At 35.1% G+C, this 21,612-nt stretch overlaps 1 protein-coding gene across 5 annotated transcripts in view; it reads right to left on the reverse strand.

Annotated features, from left to right (window-relative positions):
* The window catches only part of IP3K2 (Inositol 1,4,5-triphosphate kinase 2), a 130,886-nt gene that overhangs the window by 38,699 nt on the left and 70,575 nt on the right, over positions 1-21,612 (reverse strand). Inside the window, exon 2 of one of the 5 annotated variants that reach the window (XM_053752949.1) lies at positions 14,463-15,413. The exons of 2 other annotated variants lie outside the window; for them this stretch is intronic. In XM_053752949.1, the coding sequence (XP_053608924.1) occupies positions 14,463-14,900 (438 nt within the window). In that variant the 5' untranslated portion in view covers positions 14,901-15,413. Of the gene's footprint in view, positions 1-3,325; positions 3,937-14,462; positions 15,414-21,612 lie in introns of those variants that run through there. 2 more of the 5 variants (XM_053752950.1, XM_053752948.2) reach the window with 2 other exon arrangements.

Here is a 21,612-nt window from a genome sequence, read left to right on the forward strand (position 1 = left end):
TGTGTAATATAATAAATAAATAATATCAACACAACTTAATATACCACACAGTAGACCATCAGCCTTCATATTGACGAGATAGCAGTACCTAAGCCTAGAATGACACAGCCCCATCCATTCGCTCATTTAACTCCCGACATTCCATTTTATTTTGAAATTAATTAAGTAGCATTATATTGGGGAGCAAGCTCTCTGGCACACGATTAGGTGTTCGATAAACGGCTGTATAAAATTCAAGTATCGGTCGGATATGATACAATTTCTTAATTAATGAAGAGTGTTTATATAATTAGTTAGACACGAACGAATCAAACGTGCCCAAACTAGTCGAGATTTCTAATTGTTTGTGCCCAGCAGTCGGCTTTGCGTGAGGATGATGTATATTTTTACAGGTTATGTCCGCGGCTCCGCACGCGTTTGTTTCGTTCGTCCGCTCATAACTTATTATCAGTATCTCGAGTTCTATGACACGTATCGCAATAAAACTTATACCAGATTTTAAGTTAGATAATCCGCTATACAAATGTTAAAACAGCAACATATTACATTTTTCTTAATATCTCCTATGTACAGACATAGCTCACTTACAGTTTTATTATATGTATAGATTATTTGTTTGCTAAATATCTAAATAAAGAGAACAAATATATATTAATATACGTTAGTGTAAACTGAATTGAAATAAGTAAAAGCAAAAAATGAATATTACATAAAATATAAACATAAGACTTAAGGATACATTAAATTTGATTGCGATTACGTTCAATTATAATTTGCATTCACTAGCGTTAAAATTAAACGGAGAACTCGGTCGACTTTGACCCAGTTGAAATGGATATCATAATATTTCTAATACGATGAGTAAAAATAAAACGCATATAACACACGTGCTTCCACAACGTGCAAAATAAAAGTTTGAAATATAACATTTACAATTAATTTGGATATATAGCTTTATTTTTTTTTTATATTTAATAGAAAAATAAAGTATTGTCTACTGCACTACAGTTGCAAGGTTGTCTATGCTAAGATTTAACACTTAATTTACAACGAAATTTAGTTAGGTCGATAGCCGTTTGACAGTACCTACTATGTAATAAAAAAAATATCACAGAACACCGTCGGATTCATATCAGTAGAATCACTTAACATGACCCTATTCTCTTGAAATCGCTTTTTCAATATTTTCTTTCTGATTTTTGTATGTATTTTGTATGTATATGTATGAATGGTTATACCTGTGAATACATTTTATGTAGGATTATTAAAATTGATTCAACTTTTCCTTTTTCAGATATCAACAACTTCTATCTAATTCTTCGTATTGGTTAAAGCACCAATACGAATATAGATGTTAGATATATACCTACATGTCTAATTTACACCTTTTTAAAGACTTCATCAAGTATCATTAACAGACAAAAGTCGAGTTGAAACAGCAATAAACAACTTCAAATAGCGTTGATTAGACCGACATTCTCTAAACATTTTATCTGATGAAGACATTTGGTCAGAAATGAGATTAGATCTCTCTTGCTCAAGAGTTAGTCGTTGAAATTGCTTCGAGTAAAAATATACCTAAATAATTAGTTGTTGATGTGATATAAATCTTGAATGTTCTCAAGCAGTGCTACGCTTATCATTAGTAGAGATTAAATGAAAAAAAAAAACAGTCTTAAGTCACGTAGAAGCTCATGAACCGAATGAACTCCTGAGTGTAAATAAATACAGACATATTAAGAGTAAATGATAACAAAAAAGATACGTCTAATAAACACGGGAGTTCATTTAAAACTGAGGATGCATTGTTTCAATGTATGCAACCAAAATCCATAACTTAGTGAAATCAAAAGTAGTTATGTCTCACTTCAACCTGGCAGTCTTATGACTTATTATTTTGCAATAAGTAAAAATAATTACACGACTAAATACATAAGTACTCTTGATGGCTTTGACACTTCTAATCGAGAAATGGATAAATTACGTACTTCTTTTCATTTAGACTTAACGTCATCAGATACAGTTTAGTAGTCGTAGGCACAATGTATTTGTGCATTTTCAATCAATATATAAAGGGCATCACCAATTTAGTTGCCAAACATTTAGCCTTGACGAATGCAAGCCACGTTAGTCTTTTGTGATGTAATTCGCATTTTAATACTATACAAATGCCCATTCTTATTCTAGCCATTATTGTATCGAAATATTCCACTGTCCTAGTTAATGTGTTTAATGTAAATGTTTTGTGTACTCAGACCAAACCAATAGACACGGCTAGTAAATATGCATTAGCTTGAGATTAGAAAAACGCGTGTTCTCAAGATAGAAACAGGATTAACTTAAGATTAAAAGATATAGTTCTTTTGTTTTTATGCCATATTTAGCATATGTTTGACAACAAGGCATAAAATTATCTTGCAAATCGTCGGTAATATATCCAAAACGAAAATACATTGAGCCGTTTTTGGCGACTATTGTTTCAAATGATAAAAATAAAGATGATATCCATATAACTTATTTGCATGATATTTTATTGTTTTTATTTTTAAAAAGCATTTAAAAATTTTCTGACGACCTCCGTGGCCTAGTCGTCATCACGCCGTACTGGGGGTCCTTGTTCAATCCCGGTCAGATCAAGATGGAAAATGATCTTTTTCAGATCATCTAAGACCCTGGATCTTGATAGTCTATCTATATATGTATATGTTATAAAATATAGTTTCGTTGTGTTAATAGCACATAAGTCTCGGACGTACTTTGGGGCCAACACAATCTGTGGGATTTGTCTATACATATTTATTTATTTTGATTTTATTAAAGCATGAATGTAACATTTATTCACAGAGCAGAAGGTGTAAAATAAGGAACTTTCTGTAACATCTTTCAATTATCAACGAGACCAAGATGGTATAAAAGTATGCAGTTTTATTCCAAAGAATATAACCGGTAATGTGAGAGTTGTTGCAATTTGTCTTTATATCCATTTGCAGATTTAAATAAATTGCGGTGGCCTAATAAAGAACCGCTCAGGGTGATTAGACGCATTCATTAGTAATTATTGGAAACCAGACTAAAATGTTATTTTCACTCACACTCACAAGCTATTTATGATTTTTGTGACGTAAATAACGTCGCTTTATGACCTTAATGTACATTTAAAAGCAATTAACATCTACAGAGATAACGAAGATGGCTATGAAATTAGTTATTCTCATCTCTACGTACTATGAAATACAACTTAGTAATTACTTATCACAGTAATAATAGCTTTGTTGTTATCTAAAACACTGTTCACAGGGTCATCTAAACCTTTAGCAGTAATTACCTTTTGAGTTGGCGGAGGCGGTTCGGGCACGTCGGAGTCCCATTCAGAACTTAAATCATCACTCGAAGCCTCAGTATAGTCCTCAGTCCACGGCACTTCGAGTAACGAACTTTTCATTTGATCATAACCAGGGGATAAAGTCTGTGGTCCGTAACCGGGAGGCAATGGACTTGATGCACGGCAATCTTCACAATTGCACGGCTTTGGTCCAAACTCTTTAGGTGGAGATTCATCTTTCAAATCTGTCTTGGAATTTCTGCGGGAGTCTTTTTTCCGTGCGCTTCTAGGAGATAGTCTATTGCTGCATTGAGGGGGAATGTAATATTTGGTTGGTTCAGACATGCGTCTTCCATTATCAGGGGTTTCGATTTTAACTGGTGTGAGCAAAGACATTTTTTTCGATATCGGCTGCTGTCGCTCCTCCGATCTATCTTCATTATCCATTGTGTATCTTATGATAGGTATAGTGAAGGTGAATTGATTGGTACACTCAGGCATTGTCACACTGTAGCACTGGCCCTATGGCAGGACATGGTTCACAAGACGTCACAACGCGACGCACGGGCGGCCGTGCCGAAGACTCTACGAGCACTGGCGGCGGCACAGCGTGCGCGTGCGGCTCTATGCCTGTAATACGCAACAGATAAGCGTGATAGTACCGTCAGCAGATGTCTAATTAGTGCAGCAGATAATTATAGATGTTATCATTCTAAATTGTTGTAGAATTCAGTTAGACATGTTTATATTTTGACGGGCAAAGGTTCGAATGTTTTTAATTATGTGTTTGACTTTGTGTGTCAAACTTTTAGCTCTGAAAAAGTGGTTTGCGTGCAAAATAACAACTTACTGAAAAGCCGACAACGCTCCTGTGATATCCCTGTCTGCTTTGCTGTCACATGCCATAAAAAATATAAATTTGATTCATCAGCAATTTATTTTTTTCCATAAGCTTTGCACTCATTAGAAGGAGTCATATTTATCTCACCATGAAACCTCTAATGCCTATGCCGCGTCTGCACGAAGTTTCAGATATATCTAATTTTCTAATACAAAATTTGATAAATTTGAAACTTTAATCAAACACAGCATTTTAAAGACTTTTTTTCATATGCAACCCAACTCGAACCTCCATTAGTTCATAATGTCTAGGTACCTCTTGTCGTCATCTTCGTGCATTCTTGTATGTTGGTTTTGTTGACTTTCGCGTCAGAACTTATGCAATTTTGCACACTCCTGAGGTCAAATACGTTGTTGTGTCGAAGATAACGATGACTTTGAGCTCCATGTGTCTGCTACTTGAATTGATACTAAAATAGATTGCTAGGCACATTAAAAAACATTTTTTATGAAAGTTAAAACTTTTTATGTCATATTAGAATTTTGAAAATATGTAAATGTACTTACTACACAGTACAAATAAATATACAAATATTATTTTTTAGTATTAAGGAATTTTGAAAATAGCTCCGTTGCTATTTCGAATGAAGCGGTGGTGGTGTAATGGTTAAGACGCCCGCCTGTAGATCGAAAGGTCCCAGGTTCGAATCCTACTCGTGCCACATGAGTTTGTATACCAATCTGACTCATGTATAGTAGTTTTCATCGACCAATATTCTCCAACTAGTCAAATAAAATACTATTTTCTATGTTAAAAATAAAATTTCACGGATTTTTTAGTCAAAAAGTATATCTATAATACTTTAATGTGACCGAAAAATCTTAATCATGTAATAAACAAAACTGTTCAAAAGTAAACTTCTGTGTAAAAGTAAACTTTTAAATTTTAGAGATTGGACGTTGGGAATGCATTCCTTTGGAATATTGACTATCAGCTCTCAAAGCTTCTCACCGCTTTACCTCGTACAGTATCGACGGAAGGTTCTAATGGTTCTATTCTAGGGCGGAACCACACGCCCAAACAAAGTATCACATCTACCAATATGATTTATTCCGATTTCTAAGCTGTTAGCAATTGCGGAGTTGTGTTTTGAAATATGTTTAACGTTATAATGAGAAATAACAATGTCATTTGAACGACTGAGATGAAATGTTATGGAAAATAGCAATCATAAGGTTCATTGACCTTCACAGGTGACCGTTAAGTCATTAGTATAGAGAATATCAAAAGTGCCATGTTTCAATATGCTATGTACCTAACAGTTGAAATTTTTATTTTTATATGTGTATTTTAACTACTTAGGAGACTGAGAGGACATGACCAGAATAGATTGTTATTATGCAATTTTATGCTATCGGTATAGAATAAAAAAATATGCACTTACTAATTCTTACACGTAAGTCAAGTTTGACGCGTCTTTCAAAATCAATCTTTCAAATTGGTTTTCCCCAATATTTTTGGATATCATATACCGATCAATATTGATAAATATTTAAATTTATGTCTGAACCTCATGGTTACGTACCAATATATGTATAAATATTATTATTTTCTAGTTTAAAATCAGTGATTTAAAAATATTAAGTATAGTATATAGTAAAGTATGTAACTTATAGAATACCCGTGCCGAAAAGAGCTTGCGAAGTGTAGACAAAACATTTTTTTTTTACAATAATGTCACAAGCTTTTATTGTCGTCAGAGAGATCTTATGGTATTTAACGCCTGACAAAAACCCATGACCGTGGTGTAAACGGTTGAGGAGTTCCTACGTTTGGAGCCGATCCGAGCTGCACCATCAGGTCATGCTTATGATAATAATACATTGTCATGGAAACTGAAGCGGCGTGGGTAATTTCAACTCTGTAGGACAACTGGAAGTAGGAGAAATCTAACTTGCAAGATTGATTACAGACAGACAAGAATACATCGCGACAGGTGAAACTAAATTAAAGCTTGTAAAAAGGATCTTAACACTTCTTACGTATATAATGTTTTTTGTAACACCCAGTTTAAACATGATATTTGTGTGTTATTTATAAACAATATTAGGGAAATTTATATATTAATTTCCCGTTCCAAACCACGCTATATATACGGAAGACGAAATAATATTCGAACTATGATCAAAAAATTAAGTTAATTGCTAAATTATTCTATTTGGTCACAATGTCTTTAATGGCGTTTATTTTTGATAAATTTGTATTTTATACCTAATTTAGAAATATATTTCCCGCTTGCGTGTGTAGATCATTTTCGTAGTATACAATTTAGATTAAATATAAATATCTCGGCATGATAATGTTTTGTATCCTTACAGGATGCAATCAGTATTAATTATCACTATTGACGTCAAACAACTAACGTCATAAAATAAAACTATATCCTCAAATAATATTCTGTCTAAAATCGGAATGAATAATAAAATTACAAACCCAACGCATTTCCCTTCTTCTTTTCTCTTCATAGTCGTATTCCTCATGGCTGAGGGTCGTGGTCATTACGTGGAATGAAACACACGCAACAATTTTCTTGGCATTAGTAATGGAGTGGTTTGCCATTGCCTTCTCCATTTCACACTTAAGTTAATAATCAACCAGTGTGCAGGTTTCCTCACGATGTTTTCCTTCATCGGAAGCAAGTGGTGGTCGATGAAAACTACTATACAGATTGGTATACAAACTCATGTGACGCGAGTAGGATTCGAACCTGGGACCTTTCGATTTCAGGCTTCGACCAGCACCGCTTCTGTATAAACAAATTATTTATGCCAAAGGTGCAATTTTACAGAATATCATAAAGTGGTAATTTGTCATTTGTGTTTTTGAATAAACTCAAAAACTACTGGGACGATTTTGATAATATTTGGCACAGAGATAGACGAAACCTTTTGGTGTGATATAGGCTACTTTTTTATTATAGTTTAATCTGACTCATTATAATAATTTTCATACACCACCACTTTCCGGTGAAAGAAAACATGATAAGACCTGGGCACACTGGTTGACAGTTTAAGTTCACTAATGTGTATTTATTACTTGCCACCAGACGGGGTAGGTGGTTGTAAATGTCATAGTGAAATGCCTTTAGGCGACTTGAATAACAATCTGATACAAGTGTTAACAATTAACACACTCGAAAAAAAAAAGACAAATGAAAAACTAGTAAATATTTACTTATGCACCCACAAGTATCTATATAGTTATTAATGTAGCTTACACGAGCCCTCATGCAAAATAGACCGAATTAACAATTAGCGTAAACTCGCTAAACTCTGTATGACGCAGGTTGTGTGTTGTGTGGTCGTGATTCCACAGCGAAACAACTATAGGAGATGGTTTTCTCAACTGCACAAAATTGAAGGTTATGTCTTTCGTACATACATAGTTTATACTGACCCTACTTAGTCTGGGAATAAGTAACAAACATTATATCCCTGGTTAAAATAGCCTTAAATAAACCCTGGCTATAGAGACAAGAAATCATTGTAACTTTATAGAAAAACGAAAAACATCACAAATTAAATATGTGTACATTCGTTGTTTCGTAAACCGGATTCAATGGTCCGTTTTGACGTGAACGAAGGACAAACAAACAAAACTCACTCATAATACCTATATAGATATATAGATAGCTTTCGCCCGCGGCTTCAGCCGCGTGAATTAGCGATAGCGATAAGCTAAAAGCGGAACAGACACGAGTTTCATACAAATTTTCACCCCCCCCCCCATTATAGTCATTCGTCATTCGGGGATTGATTTTTGAAGAAAAAAATAGCTTATTTTTGAACGTAAGTCTGTAACTACATACGTACCAAATTTAATCAAAATATGTCCGCGGATTATAAAAGCGGGACAGACATATACATTTTCGCAATTTTAATATTAATATTGATTTAAGCCGGACTTTTTTGAAAATAAATTAGAAATGTACATACTAATCGATAATGGCGACCAAATTCTAATTCAAAATTCTTTATTCAATTTAGGATGATATACATCACTTATTGACGTCAAAAAAATTACTTAAACTAAGTCTACTGCCGGCTTCCAAAGCGCAGGTGAAGAAGAAGCGGCGCAACAAACCTCACCGCAGTCTTTTCTCCAAGGACGTCAATTAACAAATATAGGTCTTATACATATATTAAAAATTAGGAGGACGAATTTACATCATTATTAAAAATATAAAAATTTGAATGAATAAATAAAATAAAAGTTGTATCTCCAATTCCAAAGACCGCAGGGCAAACAGTCAAATATAAAATAAAAACACAGCCATAGCAAGCATACCAAGTTAATGTGTAAAACACTATAGTTACCGTGACATTTCACACAGTAACTTAAGTTATTACGGAATGTACCTTTAATGGTGCGTCTTCGATATAATTTCACACCAAAACACGCACCATGTTAAATTCTGAGGGTATCACAAACTTCGGGTCTTTTCATATATGACTGTTAGTTCGATACTCCTAGCGGGGAGAGGCTGGTGTACTGAGATACAAGCTCTGCTCAGTTCAGACACCAGTTTCTCACAATCTTGATTATTAAAATCTACCATGTACGTACAATATGTACAAATATCTGTCTATCGTACAACTAGGATTGTAGAGAAAAATAAAGAATATTTTGAGTTTTAAGTTTGAGTTTGATGCTCATACATATGTTAAATAACAGTTTTTTTTTTCATTTCATGTTGTTCAGAATACTGGTCTACTACTACTAATATCTGACTACTAGAACAATATTAGTTGGTACAAAAGTCACTGGCCAAAAAGACACAAAATACAGCTATTTGCAAAAAAAAATGCGAATAAAAAATTTTGACATTTCAGTCCGATCAGCTGTACAGCTAACTTACAAAAGTCGGAAGTAGTGAAAAAATATATTTTTGTTATTAAGTTTTTTTTTATATATGCTCTATTCGTCATCCAAAACTGCTGTGAAAAAGTGTCTGATGTTTAAAAACCACGGTATTGAACTTGAAATACGAGATAAAAGAAACAATAAAAAATAAAAACTATTTTTTTCAAAATATTATTCCCTTACTTTTTGGAAAATTTATTGTGCCAGTATCTAATAAAATGTTTCTACTGGGAGTATACTCCCGAAAACTGGCACTTAACTGTGATTAAATATAATTCGAGGCATTGAGCCGTTTCGGATGCAATTTCATCGACATTTCATCACGTCTTTTAAACAGGCGCCAATTTGAGTTACTACAGCCTTTACAATTATCATATTTTCCGCATAACATGAGTGGAATCTTTAAATATTTACACACCAGCTGCCCGCGGCATCGCTCGGTACGTGCTAAATAAATAAATACAAAAAAACGTGGCGTGTGGTTCCGCCCTAGAATAGGACTACCACTCCCGTGGATGTCGTATGAGGCGACTAAGAGACACACAGCTAAAGCATCTAATAGGCAACAGTAGCATTGTCAAGGAGGGATCACGTCGGGCAGGTGGTTGTAAAGCCGAATCTTCAACTTGTTTGGCTTTTTTTTATTTCCACATTTCACAAGGTTCAGGCGGATAAGAACACAACACTTCTTATTTGCTTGCACAGGTGGTATTATAGTACACTGAAAGACCTGTACCTATAACGCTACAGACAATGCAGTATCAGTGGCCTCGTGTCGTTCCTCACAAATTTAGCCGAGTTCGCAGGTCACGACCGCAACTAAGCAATAGTTTGGTGTAAGTGTGCACAAAAAACTATATTTATAAATTGACCCAACTGACCAACTCCCTGTGTAATTTTAAAACTGGTTAAAAATATAGACTGATCAATGAATCAAAAGTCAACTGGCTGACATTAATTAAACATCTACTTAATTATCCTTTACATAAACCTCCAATCAATATGGTCCACTTAATCACTTGATTAAATAACGGGTCGATGTGAAATGCTACTCAGTTCACATTTCATGTCCATATTTGTCAAAAATTGTCAAGTTAAGTAATAACAAATAAATCGATCAGTACCAATATGGTATTGTCATATGAAATGACAGCTACAAGATCTCATGCCGAGCCAATAAGAATCCCGAAAATGGTCGTAGAAAGCCTAAAGAGAAAGGAATGACGTATGAATGACGCGCGCGCGCATGGCACATCCGATGACGTCATAGGACGTGATTCCCGCGTTTACTGGAATTAATCCCTTTTCACGATTGTATTACAGTTGCTTTTTCTAAAGGTACTTTATACCTGGCGTTATAACTGTTTTGTTTGAATATGGTATTTGTTCAGTTGAGTTAAGGTTTAATTTTAAATGTTGTCAAATTTGTTAACGTCAGTCCATCAGAGCATGTAGAGTTCCGTGCGTAAATCACTTTTAATTAATGTCTATTCCCATTGTGTCCTACCGTTTGTCCACCATAGGAGGGAAAAGTCTTGCAGAATAATCAGATGTAGACTTTGGTATAAAGGTCGTCTGCATGGGTACCTCACTCTCATCTATATCAGCCGTCAAACAGCAGTGCTTGCATTGTTGTGTTCCGGTTTGAAGGGCGAGAGAGGCGGTGTGATCACAGGGCACTGTGGCAAAATATCCTAGGACACAAATTAGGCAACGCGCCTGTGACACCTCTGGTGTTGCAGGCGTTGATAGGCTGTGGTGACCACTCGCCATCAGTTAAGCCACACGCCTGTTTGCCTGCTTGGTAGAGTCATTAGTGCTTATAAAACTTCTTTTTCACATAAAATTCAGACAGAACAAACATGAAATTGTAAAAACTAATTAACAGTCATTAAGACATAGGGTCAATGAATATAGGACAATGGATAATGGCAACGTCTGTCTTGATTTGTGACATGTGGTTTATTTGAAATTTTGATGAATTACGTTATTGCCTTATTAATATTCTGTTGGTGGTGTGATCGGTAATGACGAACATGTAAATTTGTCAAAACAAATTATATATATATATATTAAATGAAAAAAATGTGTACAGTAATCGCACACCAAGTTACCCTACCTATATAGACCTTCATGTGAAGCGAATTTATTTTATTTTTTATAAAACTCTTGTGTTACTGACTGACTGACAACGCACAGCCGAAACTTCTGGGCGTAGAAAGCTGCAATTTGGTGTGTAGGTTCCTAGGACAGTCTAGATGAGCACTAAGAAGGGATTTCCTGAAATTCCCATGGGAAACACGGATATTTACTCACATACGAAGTTGTGAGCAAAAGCTAGTCATTTATAAATCTGGCGTTCACCGTATGTCATCGGTAATCCATGGCAAATTAGAAATTGTCTATGGCAAGGAAATCTTAGGATTAATTTGCAACGTCTGGATTACATGAAATGATGTACTTTGTTGTTGTAAATTCAAAACTAATAGGTATTGGTAGAAGCATAATTGTTTTATGACAAATTCGCAAAATTTCCACGTTGTAGAATATCAAATATTTTGTCCTTATTTTACGTCAAAATGACGAATTAATTAATGAGATTTTTTTGTGACGATATAATATAGGATGAAGAGTTATATAAGCCACTTGTAACCCCGGGCGGAGCCGCGGTCCACAAGTAATAAGTTCTTAAACGTTATGTTTATGTATATATTTGTACTCGAATTTTCAAAAACGACTCGCAAACTAGGGAAAAATACCCATAGATCTAAGACCTATGTCTGGTCCTAAATCGTCATTTCCATATGTAATTATTTATTTAACTAAACGTACGGAATTAATGGTACCTACTAAATGCAGACACCGCCCGCACGGCATCCTGATGTGACGGATGACGTCAAACAATTTCAGCTTAATTTCGTCTTGAATTGTAATTAGTTACAGTTTATTGTACTGCCCCACTAGCACAGCGGATATTATTCAATAAATAAATGAGGACAAACCACACATATTGAGTTAGCCCCAAAGTACTTTTACTAGTTAGTAAACTCAACGATACTATATTTTATAACAAATATATATATAGATAAACATCCAAGACCCGGGCCAATCAGAAAAAGATCGTTTTCCATCATGACCCGACCGGGGATCGAACCCGGAACCTCTCGGTTCAGTGCCAAGAACTTTACCACTGCGCCACCGAGGTCGTCAAAAATTAAATGCTTTGAATCATTCGTTTAATTAAAAATTGATCAAAACGGCTTCAACCACCTTGCATAGATTTTGAAAGGCTATATATACCCAGAACCGCGCGGCTACTCATGACAACACTCAACGGTCTATACTAAGCACTAAGTTTGTATCGCGGAAAAGGGTAACAAACGCAGAGTTACAATCGCATGTACAAATATTTGCCCGCGCTGGTATACGAACCTAGGACCTCCATGTTGTATTGAAAAATCTAACCATCGTCGCCGTCGCTACAATGTTACAATCTTCCTGTACCTATCCACAGGTAATTGATTGATTATCACAAGTTTGCAGGAGAATTTACTGATTGTACACTTTGCTGAGAGATTTTGGAATTTATAAAACGTGACCGATGGTGGTACGACTGGTGAATTTATTGTCTTTCTATAAAACGATGGTTCGCGTTGCATTCTAATACATTACATTGACGTCATAACCTTATGATCAAAGAAAATAACTTCGAATCTGTTACTAAAATGTAAACAATATTATTAAATATTTTTATATCGAATTTAGATAACTTGATAGTATTGAAGTATATTCAAAACAACTAACTCAACACAGAGCTAAATTGATTTCATTTTGTTTATTTTTAACCCCCGACGCAAAAAGAGAGCTCTAAGTTTGACCACTAAGTTTGTCTGTCTGTCTGTGTATGTAGCACCGTAGCTCATCAACGGGAACCGATTTGGATGCGGTTTTTTTCTATTGAATAGCTAATTTATATGCGGTGGTTCTTAGATATGTTTGATCAAAATCAGTTTAGCCGTTCAAAAGTTGTAACGAAACGAATTTAATGTAGGGGGCTTTTTAATTTGTCTAACACATAAACTTGTATTAAAACGAGAGCGATCGTTCCGGAGAGAATATACTTCGTACGATTAAACTATAGATACATAAAAACGTTAGTTTCCTGAAAAATAAAATCACTTTTCTTCGGACAATTAATATGAAAGTAGGCTAAAAATAAATGTTATTCTTACCAAATAATGTTACGGCTCGGTTTTATATCAACATTGAATTACCTGAAAATAACAATATATAATTAAACCAGCGGCTCGTCCCGCCTTCAATCGGATAAAAACACAATAAACTATTAAACTAAACCTTTCTCAGGAATCACACTATCACTATTAGTGAAAATCCGTGCAGTAGTTTTTGTGTTTATCGTGAACAGCGACAGGCAGACGCGGTAGAGGATTTTGTTTTATAATTAGTAAGGATTTTTAAGAATCAGCTGAGCAACCTACCTTTAGTAATATTTCTTTGGAAATGAGGACTATGGAGTGGTAAACATTCTAGAGATAAAACTCCCATTTTGAAAGCTTTCTTTACTGAAAGAGGTTCATTTTTAAATGTTTAAATGGTATACCTATACATTATCGGAATAATTCGCCGAACTGGCGGATTCGGCATACATAGCTGGTATCTTCCTGAATTCGGATATAGTATGTACCCGGCATAAGGTAAATTAAGTAATGGCAACATTTTATCTCGGCTAAAACTATGAAATACGCGATGTTCGTGACATTACGTAGGCAATGAAAAACCAGCAATGTGTGCGGAATCCGCCAAAGTTTGGCGAACTGTTTGCCGATAGTGCATATAAAACATTGTAGACATCTACCGACCGCATAATGAACTATACAGCTGAGCATGCGCAAGCGTCGATCTTTAGATCGAGTGGTGATGCGGTTTTACAACATGGTGGCTTCTTAGTATAGATGGCGCCAGCGACGTAATTTATAAGCGCGCGAAAGTTATCAGTGTGTATCACAGATTAAATAATACCCCAGTAGTGTGTATGTTTGTTGCTTCTTCGGTGTAAATTACTTAATTATAGTGCGATTTAATATGACAGGATCATAAAAGGATTAAATACAATTATATCCCACAGAAATTCAGTAATAAAGACATAAGTTAAATAAATAAATAAATATTCAAAAGAAAAAGACTTTCAAAGGCATCAGAGGACTAGACTATAAAAACTAATAATTAAAACTAAATAATTTGCAATTAATTAATGTTTAACAACAAATACTAACAATAATTGGACCTCCTGTGGTCTTTAATTGCAATATAATAATGTGTTGTTAACTTACAATTCAAAATTAAACAAAAGCATACCTTTTTCAACGTCCGCATCGATTCCACCGGACTCGGCATGTAAAAGTCCGCAATCCCGAGCAGACAGTCGTCACACCTACACACGTCACTGGGCAACGACGACATCGAGCCAAAACTGCTGCAACTATCCATGGAATCCGTCCTAATCAGCTTCCCTGTACTTAACGCCTCCATTTTTGCCACCAGCAAAGATTCCATTAACGACCTCTGTCTTCCTGGAGAGCGTGATCGTCTAGACAGGTCAGGTGATAAAGGTCTGTAGCGTTCTAACAAATCAGGGCTTAAAGGTCTTCGTAAACTCAGGGATAAGTCAGGTGATATTCCCCGATGTCTCGATAAGTCAGGAGACGGCGGACACGTCAGCTCAGTGGAAGATGCCCGCGACATTGGCGGCGTGACGCTGCGGCAATGAGGCGACGTCATTTTAGTAGCCCGCATTTTTTTTTATGGCCGCATCACAAAGTCGTATAGAGCCAAAGCTTTGTGTTTTTCGCTTGAGATTCGCTGTAGATGTCAGCACTGTACCATTTTAATTACCATTAAAATTTAATGCGCTGAGTAATAATACAAAATCATTGTTTAGTTTGTGAATTTTAAAAAGACAGCTTTTAGTTTCTGTTTAAATTGCAAACATTTTCTACACACAATCATTTATTGCAAAAACTGTTTTAGTTTTCTTTTACATATGTACCATTAGCATTCAACGCTACACATCCATGGTACTTAAAGTACCTAATTAATACAACTTATTAGCGCAGAACACGTGTACATAGTAACTTCACTTCTTATCCTACGATGTTTTATGTCCACATAATTTTCTCTATCTATGATTCACAATAGGCGATGACGTCTTCACTCAATTACTATGTTTAATTTAAATGACAATAGTTCGTAAATATAACCGCTTCTTTCATTTAACAGCTACGTGTGACATTTTCAAGGTACATTGGGCTATAAAGATTTGATTTGTAAGTTTATTCAACGTTGAAGTTTTTCCACAATGTATTGCTTCACGCTTTTTGATTTCTGCTACAAGAATAAAACCATAGCTTCATAAATTGTGATTTATATGTGATTTTTCTTTGTTGTACAAAAGTAAATAAATAAAAAATATGTTTTTCTTCAAAATGAGAATTAGTTAAGCCCCGGGGATTTGCCGGGGATGTAAGAGTTCTGAGATAAAAAGTAGAAGTCAAATAAGCAAGAAAATTCCTAGGAAACTCATACATTACATTCATGATTTCCATGTGAAGTGTTACTTCATTGGTAGAAATATCGAGCTTTTCATATTTATATGGCGACTGTGTCCAATGTCTCCAATGCATCAATGCATGCAAAGCCCCAAAAAGGTAAGTTTGTTTTTCATCCCACATATTGAGATATTACATATGCTGTGCACATACGAAATTGCAACCTTCACACGCCTTGCACTGCACCCGTCCAATAACGTTTAAAAACTGGAAGGAATTCTCTTTTTTATAATTTTAAAACCCTTAATCTGTTTTATTATGCCTAAAATGACATGATTTAATTAATTTTATTAAACTAATGTCTTTAAACAACTAAAGTCTTTTTACGAGACAATCCACTATCAGCATAATTAATAAAAACAAGATATAACATTTCATAATAAGCAATGGTCGCAGATATTTTATCAAATCATTTCTCTCTCGATGGATATCACGTAATTTAATAACAATCGTCGCGTCTTTTTATAGTCAAAAAGTCTTAGACTCTAACGAGATTTCTACTGTGTGTACAATAAATCTTTGTTTCAAGGAAATGTTTGAAATTGTGCCAACTGCCGCCGCTTTCTACCATTCCGCCGACTGCAGTCAATTCATCCTCACACCAGGGTACAAAAATGATACAATAAAAAAGGTAGGCATAAACTTACAGCACATTTTAATCAAGAAAAACAAATGTAGTTATCAATATTCGTAGTCACATGCAACTATGTAATTAGTCGACCCACAGCTCAGTACGTTGTCTGAATGTTGCGCCGCATGTGGCCATTGCTAGCGTTCCTCTCTCTCTCGTTCTTGAGAGTTTAGCAATTAATCGGTCTATATATAAATGGAAGTTGATTGAAATTCAATATTTCCCAAAAATGTGTTTATCCCTTTGATCCTGGAGATAATAAAAACAATTGAACAACAATAGGACCGCAATCTGATCGCGTGGTAACGAAAATATTTAAATTACTTAATCAAAAATTAACAAAAGTTAGGAAGAAGCGGCGACGGCGCTACAAACTACTCGTATTCTTTAATGATATAAATATAACAATAGTGTGTTCAGGAAAAATATATACGCTTTTAATTGAATTTTTTTGTATCCCATGTTTTTATAGTTCTGGAATAATATAACCGCCAGACGTTAGACGCGATAAGCGCGCATCCATGTAGATCATCACAAATCATACAATCGCATACAATATACCCCTCATCGATATTCCACTGCGCACACGCACGATGGGTGGTCGAGTGACATGTCACCACTCATTTATGGCGCAGTATAATCTTATGGCGAGGCGCATACACAGAAAACGAAAAGCATAACGCGATAAAGAACAATAAGATTTTTTCTCAAATTATCACTTTTTGTCTTTACGATAGATATTGCAATCTACTACGAGTATTTTTACCCCAAAAGGTGAAAATGGAACCTTATGGAATAATTAGTCTGTCAGTCTATTATTTATTGTACCGTGAGACATCGTTTTGTCACACAAATTTGTTTAATTCATCTGTAGTCACATCAGTTTGACTACGGATAACTTCACCTGATCCGTAGTCACCACCAATTTGGTACGCGCGATGGAAAATTGATATCGAATTTTATCAACTTAAATTCTTTTTACTTTCACGATTCTAGGTGAACGAAAAGGGCTCCGTTAAATATTCAGGGTTACTGATATCAAACGCATAACCTCCTAAAGACTACTCTGGTACATCTAAACAAGCAACTTTTATTCTACGAGTTTTCGTGATTCGTAGTTTTTTTTTTCCATAGAAAAAAAATCAATCTAATTTGCGATTCTATACATCTTAACTCAATGTAATAGCCAAACAACACGAGATAGTACAGTAGCGTTATGTAGCGTTAACGTTTTATAGAAACGACATTAAAACTAAAAAAAGGAAAGCTTTTGTATTTACGAGTATTATGTTTAGACAAAAGTCGTAGAACAAAAGATGTTAGTCTCTATGTACCTTATGCGCCTTTGGAAGGTAATGCGTTAAATACCAGTAACCCTGTATAAGGTTGCCGTTTATGATTTCGTTCGTCATTTTTGTTTATATAACGTAATTTTTCGAAAGATTTTTGCAAAACAATGAAATCATACATAAGAATGCATAGTGTTACAATTATAAAAGTGCTGGAATGTTTAACCAATGTAGATATGATCTGTAAACGTGTGCTTAGTGCTAAGATAACTGATGTGTAATATGAATGGAAATAAATGTTTTGAATTTGAATCTAGACAAGTAATCAAGCATATAGTAACTAATTGATTTCATGCAATAATGCAATGCAAAAGTTCAAAATTATTTAGTTAACTAATTAACAAATATTTAGTCAAATTTATTAACGGCTGCCGCATTATTAGAAGGGACATTGGGAGAAAAAACAAATATTTAGTCAAATTTATTAACGGCTGCCGCATTATTAGAAGGGACTTGTGAGAAAAGGACATTTTGCTCCAAGACGCCTGAAACGCAGTTTAAGAAGATAATCACACGGAGTACATAAACAGATCAGACCACTCAATAATCCCCCCTAATTAGGCAACATAATCGTATTTACAAATAATGCAGGTGGTGGCAAGGCAACATGTCATACAATATCACAACTAATTGAAGCCCCGCCGATGCATCATGGGAACCTATCAACTTGATAAATTACTTACGTACCTATATATAATTTTCATATCGATTACGACAAGTTTTAATGGATATGGAAAAGGTAATGGCAAAAATTATTTACGTATATTTTAAAGGAGAATCAAGAAAGATGTTTTTTAACTAAATGTTAAATATTTATCAATTTATGTTTATATTATTATAATTCATTATTACTACTTACTTAATAGTTATCCTCTCTCTCTGATCTAAGCTTAATCGATATCTCGGGGTTTTAAGCAACGTATCGCGATGAAGCCTACCTATATCAAATTTTAAGTTAGACCTTCCGCTATACAACTGTAAAAAATTCCATCCATTCCATTATGTGATGCGTGAACAAACATACAGACTGACTGACAGACAAAAATTAAAAAAAATACATATATTAGCTTCTATTATAAAGACCTCTCATATTTATTTTGCTTCAATATCTCCTATGTACAATCACAGCACACTTACAGTTATATTATATGTATAGATTCTTTGTCCTTCACGGAAATAAATATTCAGTGTTCTACGAATAGACAAACTAGTCACAGATATAAGAATTTTAATGACACCTTCCGAACATTTATGCCATGAACAGAATGCCCTTGAATGAAGCAAAATGCTCTCCAGCCTAGTTCATTGAATTTTAATAATTTCCAGAAATTACTGCCGCGTTTGAGATTGATTGATAAAGGCAATTTTAGACTATTGGGTGCTCCAGTTTTTGCTGATGCCATTCCTACTGCCATCAAAGACAAACATGAAGTTATTTTAAAGTCAGAAGCTACTCTGAAGGCTCTTTCCGCACACGTAGCGTTAACTTTATTCTTGAGCTACCTTTCTATGCCTAAGTAGACCTACACTTTGAAAACAGCTCCAGTATAGCTATTTCCTTCCGAAGCCAATAATTTGGACTCCACCATTAAACACATTCTGGAATCAATTTTAAACGTAAGCCTGAATGGTAGTCAGTGGCAACAACCTGCTTTACCAGTTAGACATGGTGGTCTCGGGGTATTTGGGGTGCAAGAGACGGGGCTACCAGCTTTTTTGGCTTCTTCACATGGGGTAAAGAGTCTAGTCACTCGATTGTTGTCTCAAAATGGTGGCGAGATATCTTTGCCATATGTGGAGGAGGCACTGGCAGAGTGGCGGGATTCCTTGAGCAGAGTATTCCAGATCTACCACATGTGCAGAGGAAATGGGATGATATGCTGGCCAAATTTAAAATTAATGATATAATGAGTAGAAGTTCCAACGTTGATTTGGCCAGACCAATGGCAGCTTTATCTCCCGAATCAGGTGCATGGCTTCATGCACCGTACCGTCTCCCCAAATTGGCACGTTAATGGACGACAATTCGTTACGTATAGCTGCTGCTCTTAGAATAGGATGTGACATATGTGAACCACATCGATGTGTCTGTGGAGCGTCTATAGATTCTGTGGGACGTCATGGGCTTAGCTGCTTGAAGAGTGCTGGTAGATTTTCCAGACATCATGCGCTTAATGATATAATTCGCAGGGCTAAGGTAAGTGCAAATGTTCCTTGCCAGAACGCAAGGACCACCTGGACTAAGTCGCACGAATGGCAAGCGTCCCGATGGCTTGACTTTGGTTCCCTGGCATAAGGGACGATGTTTGCTTTGGGACGGAACGTGTGTAAGTACGTTTGCCGCTTCTCATATCAGAGATTCTGTTCGAGGCGGGGTCAGCAGCGGACAATGCGGCTAAACAGAAACATGCTAAATACCAAATACTAAAACCATCATATATTTTTGTTCCGGTAGCATTTGAGACCACGGGTGTTTGGGGGGCTGAGGCGAAAAAATTTATTGGAGAATTAGGTCGCAGGGTATCAGAAAGGCTAAATGATAGGCGTTAGGCGTTCTGTATCGTATCTGTCTCAAAAAATCTGCATCGCGATACAGCGGGGCAATGCAGCCAGTATAATGGGAACTTTTGAGCCAGGTATGATGCGCTGGGGGCTGTTAGATTAACAAAATATTTGACGAAGCATGTGGCGGATATTTCAAAATATCATTTTTGTTATCATAAAGGAAAAATACTTGTATTTTTGTCTGAACAGAATTATTTTAAAAATACTGTATTCTACTGTAGTCACGAACAGCATATTCATTTAGCAATCTTCGTAACAAATATTGCACCGCAGTGAGCTTATCTCTCTTGATAGCTGTTATTACACTTATTGAAAGCAATATTTTTCCAATAATACGACTTAAGATAATATTTTAGTAATTTTTGCATTGAACTTTTGTTGAATGAATGGAAATTGCTATTTTTTACATTAAAATATTCTTTTATCTAGAATTTCTATGATTCTTTTATCTAGAATTTCTATGATTTTTTTTTTCATAACTTCAACGTGGCGAAGTCGCTAAAGTGATAAATATTGATAGGTCTAATAGCGTCTCAACACGATATCAATCGCGCAGTTTATTGAGCCGTCACAAAACACATATACTGACCTCAAATCTTTAAAAGGTTTGCTTGTGAACACTTCTAAGACAACCAACGACAAGTGTAGTATATTTATTGCAAAATATTGTACCAATTCTCAGTTTTTTTTTTCCAAAAAATCCCACCACCACCATTTTTTCCAGATACATAATAACATATTTCGCATTGATTCCTGCAAGTTGTGTGAACGTTTTTGTGAAATGGAACGGTGTATGTAACAGAGAGTAATGCATTCATATGACAAAGGCATTATTTTTTTTTCTACAGTAAAGATAAATCCAAAAGACATAAATATTTTAAAAACGAAATTAATGTTTCCAATAGATGAATATAAGCTATTTTTGAAAACAAGTAAGCACCGAATACTTATAATAGAACTTCCACTCAAAGCTATTAAAAACTGTTGTTTATATCTATTGTCTGTTAAAGCTCTAATGGATAGTTAACGCGTAAATCAGTGACAAACTGACAGATAAGAATTTAACCATGGTTTTACTGACTTTAATTGCGGTTAATGTTGCAAATGTACCGCGTGTCTGGAAATTACACGGTCACCTAATTGCTGGCTAATTGTTTGGTCGTTGCTGACTTAATTGACAAGCGAGAATTGACTTCGCTAGTAAAAAAAATTAAAATACGATATTTAAGTAAATATTTTAGTTCCTATTGTACTTCTACTAGTACAGGAAGCCGCCCAAGGCGTCTACCTGTTTCTAAGCTTACTTCTTATGAACCACGCAACGGATTTTGATGCAGTTTTCACTGTTATGTAGA

Source organism: Plodia interpunctella, chromosome 12, assembly GCF_027563975.2.
Source record: "Plodia interpunctella isolate USDA-ARS_2022_Savannah chromosome 12, ilPloInte3.2, whole genome shotgun sequence".
Lineage (NCBI taxonomy): Eukaryota > Metazoa > Arthropoda > Insecta > Lepidoptera > Pyralidae > Plodia > Plodia interpunctella.